Source organism: Triticum aestivum, chromosome 3A, assembly GCF_018294505.1.
Source record: "Triticum aestivum cultivar Chinese Spring chromosome 3A, IWGSC CS RefSeq v2.1, whole genome shotgun sequence".
Classification (NCBI taxonomy): Eukaryota; Viridiplantae; Streptophyta; class Magnoliopsida; order Poales; family Poaceae; genus Triticum; species Triticum aestivum.
The window spans coordinates 699,566,226-699,570,080 of record NC_057800.1 but is presented as its reverse complement, the minus strand read 5'-3'; the positions used below and the strand labels follow the sequence as shown (position 1 = coordinate 699,570,080).

At 46.5% G+C, this 3,855-nt stretch overlaps 1 protein-coding gene across 2 annotated transcripts; it reads right to left on the bottom strand.

Moving 5' to 3' along the window:
• Positions 1 to 1,610: 1,610 nt before the first annotated feature.
• On the bottom strand, positions 1,611 to 3,447 carry LOC123063319 (E3 ubiquitin-protein ligase RNF181 homolog). 2 transcript variants are annotated; one of them, XM_044487064.1, is made up of 2 exons: positions 2,715 to 3,439; positions 1,611 to 1,819 (listed from the first exon to the last, which is right to left on the bottom strand). In XM_044487064.1, exons 1-2 carry the CDS (start codon positions 3,251 to 3,253, stop codon positions 1,777 to 1,779), a joined length of 582 nt encoding a protein of 193 aa, XP_044342999.1. In that variant the 5' UTR covers positions 3,254 to 3,439; the 3' UTR covers positions 1,611 to 1,776. The 2 variants fall into 2 exon arrangements, with proteins under 2 accessions (XP_044342999.1, XP_044343000.1); XM_044487065.1 differs by lacking the exon at positions 1,611 to 1,819 and having other exon boundaries at positions 2,486 to 3,241; positions 3,326 to 3,447.
• Positions 3,448 to 3,855: the final 408 nt, after the last annotated feature.

Here is a 3,855-nt window from a genome sequence, read left to right as displayed (position 1 = left end):
TGCCCTGTAGCCTTGAGACTCTGCAACAACAGGAAATAAACATCACGTACACATACTCCCTCCTTTCATAAAGGAATATAAAAGCGTTTAGATCACTACGTAGCTTGCCTATTTCTCCCCAGTCGATCGAATCACAACTTCTTCGATGGAGTTCTGAAATTTGGTTTAATTTTTTCCTGCCGTGGTTGAATCTGAAGCAACATAGAACCAACTAAAACTTGTTGCATTGAATTACAATGGTCCAAGTTTATTTCCTTATCATTGATGGTTATATCATCCACGAGCAAACATCACCTCCAGGCACCTGGGGTCCAGGACCCGGGCACCCGGACAATGCCGAGACTTGGCTCACATTCTCTCATGACTCCGAGCACCCGGAGAAAGAGGACCCTATGCACCCGGAACTCTAGTTGGGGTTATATCAACTTTGGAAGAACCCTCCCGTAAGGCGTGGAATGTTTTAAAAAATAGTGTGTGTGGAATTTATTCGAGTTCCCCAACTTGCTAATCTTCGCAACTCCTCTTGATAGTACAATTTCTCCTCTAGCTCAAAAACAACCGAAAACATTCCGAGCCACCGGAAATCACCATCTTTTGCCCTTTTTGAATAGGAGGGTCACCGAAGTCCGTAGACCATGGAGAGATACCAATGTCCTGAGATAAACTTGACAACCGTCATTAGTTCCTAGTTCTCACTAATCCTATTGTAATCAACACCAAAATCATAATTGAGTGACAATGCACTTTCAGTTTGTGTGCGATGTACGAATACTCTACCGATGTAAATTTCATGGAGTTTTATCAGTTTTCTAGTGAAGATGAGTCGGTGGTTTGCCAAGAGCAAGGGGGTGAGCGCCGGGAAATGACTTCTTCATGCGGTTCTCACAACCCAATAGTGGTTGCTCGATTTCTCTCGCGTGCTAGCAATCATGAAGCTACAATCATGGTTGATGCTACGTGGCATATTTGGGATGCACGAAATTCTGTGAGAAATAATAGTGAGGCTCCTCAACCGCGTTACATTGCCATGAAAATTCAAGCTTATGCTGACCTCGATTTTCTGCATCTTTACAAATCTGCACCTGAGACTACGCATGAAACCACTATTTCAGTCACGTCTATCTTTCCGCCGCTATCAGGTACAATTCTTTTCATGTCTGATACAACAATATTTGCGAGAAAGGCATCTCTAGGGCTAGTGTTGTTGGCATGGACCATGAAGGGTGTTGCACTGTTGCTTGTTCTAAGCTTTTGCAAGGGGAGTTGGAACCTGAATTCACGAAGGCAAGAGCTCTGCATCGTGCGGTATGTTTGGCTCATGAGTAGAACTATGAGAAGGTAATCTTTGCCTCGGATTGTCTGTCGCTGGTTGAACGCCTCCGTTCTTCGGTACGGGATAGATCGTCTGTCGGTTCAGTTGTAGTTGATATCAAACTTGCATCAATTGGGCTTCACCTCGGTGGCCTTTAAGCATGTTCGTAGGTAAGTCGTGTATGAATTCTACTAGTCTGTGTTTTTCATTCTGCTCCGGATTACATCCTGAAGACTATGTAACTTTGATGCTTAACCAATAAATTGCCGGTGTTCTCTAAAAATAACATCCAAGAGCGTGAGGAAATTGATCTCCCTCCAACAAGGCATCAACCAAAAATACTGCAGGCTGAGCAAGTGCGACATCGTGCTGACGAAGTGCAGGTGGAACACCATACTCACCGAGCATGATTGACTGGATGGCCACATAGAGGATCTAATAAAGTTTGTGTCGTGGGCCCAAAATCAAGAAGATTGTGTCTCTTTGATTTGTAGGATTGTAAAAACCCTGGAATGGAAAAAACATAGGATTTGAATGTCATGATCATCTCAATCCTACAAGATTTTGGGTTGTTTGATTGCATCATAGGAAAAACAAAGGATACTTTTAAGCAGGATTGAGTGGATGCTAGAAATCTATGGGAAATAGTACAAAGAAATCCTTAAGAAAAATTATATGCTTGAATCCTATGAATCAAACAAACAACATAGAAAAAAATTCCTAAATATTCTAATCCACCAAAATTTCTATGAAAATCCTTTAAATCAAAGGAGCCCCACCGGAGGGCATCTACAACAGTGTCTAGTCAGTCATCTGTAAGGGTTGATACAAAGGAATCGTGGGAAGATAAAACAAAGAGAGAAATAATGTAGTGATCTAAACGCTCTTATATTTATTTACAGAGGAAATATGTAAACCTACAAGGAGAAAAGCCTATATAAGTAACACAAATAACTTATAGACGGTGATTTTGCTATTGTACTGGCATTGGGTGTTATGTGTTGCCTTATTTTATACACACAAGCACTGTGGTTATGATTTGAAATAGACTGTTTACAAACAGCTTATTGTAGTATTCGTTATTTACAGACAGCTTATTGTAGTTGGGAGTATATCATTGTCTGTCAGGATAGATTTTACAATATACAAACTATCTTTAAACAGACAAACGTGTAACAGGGGTAAAGCGCGGTAGCACTGCAGAGGCTGATAAAAATGTCTGACAGACATAAAATGCAGACTTATAAAGAAAAATAGCATCTTTTCTAGAGGTACACTACCAGTGAAAGAGCGGGTAAACAAATATTCATACATATACAGTATAAAGAAGAGCCATTTCGAATCTGACTAAAATCATTACCACCATCGCTAATCTGAAGAAACATTAGTTCAGTTCACTCACTCACTGGACGAGCGTTCTTCAGTTGCCGCAGACTTTTCTTCGTCAGCATCGTCTTCCTCCTCGGCCGCGAGCTCCCGCTCCACCTCGTCGCCGACGCGCTCGTCGTCGGACCGGGAGGGCATCGCGAAGCGGCACATCGGGCAGAGCCGGCTGACGTGCAGCCAGCGGAAGATGCAGCGCTGGTGGAAGCAGTGGGAGCAGTCCATCTTCCTGAGCTTCCTGCCTCCGGCCACCAGGTCCTCAAGGCACACCGCGCACTCCAGATCCCGCACCTCCGCCGCCGCCGGCACGAGCAGCCCCGCCATGGAGTTCTTGGAGGCCGGCGGCTCTCTGCGACACTCTGCTTCCGCCTCGAACTCGGTCTCCGCCCGGGCGGCGGGTCGCCTCAGCGTCTCCGCGCGTCTCCGTATGAAGTCCTGGTTACGCGCCCACCACCCGCCGACCCGTTGGGGGCGGACGGCGATGAGGGGGTCGTCGGGATCCCCGCTCGCTGCCTCCATTACTGGATCGATCTGCCGCTCCTGGCCCTGCTTCTCCATGGAGAAATCGGAATCGTAGACGAGAGATAATCCCGAGAGATAGAGTGATGATAAAGGGGAGTCGATCTTTACCAGATTTATTATCCGCTCCTGGTCGGATTCATGCTGGTCTCGGCTTCCGATTCGACTTCTGACGGGGAGTGCCCTGCATAGGAAGGGGATGAACTCTACGCCCTGACTCGTGAGAGACAGAGAGACAGGGACAAGTAGCAAACCTGGCTGAATGGGCCGGTCTTAGCGTGCCGGCCTGATAGCCCATGCGCCCGGCCTGTGATGGGCCTGGCCCGGCAAGTTTATAATCGGGCTGTGCCGGCACGTGGCCCGCCTAGGCTGCGAGGCTGGGTACGAGTGCCAGCACAGCACGACCCGTTTTTTCTATTGTTTTTTTGAGACAAATTTATTTTTATTTTTAATACACCCCAGTAGGTTTAATATAGGTTTGAAATAGCCCAATGGGCTGAATTTTAACGTTGGCTAGCATGCCAATCGGGCCTCTGCGCCAACCCGTGTAACATAGGGGTCGTGCGTCGACCAAGGAGGGTAGCAAGTGTGTCGGCCCGGCCCATGCACTTGTCGTGCCTTCCTGTGTATAACCATGGCCG

Bases quoted from the DNA above. Each gene is read 5' to 3' on its own strand.
- LOC123063319 (XM_044487064.1), bottom strand. From the start codon at position 3,253: ATGGAGAAGCAGGGCCAGGAGCGGCAGATCGATCCAGTAATGGAGGCA. The intron at 1,820-2,714 runs GTGAGTGAACTG...TTTCCATTCCAG, and splicing joins GAAGAACGCTCGTCCAGTGA to GGTTTTTACAATCCTACAAA.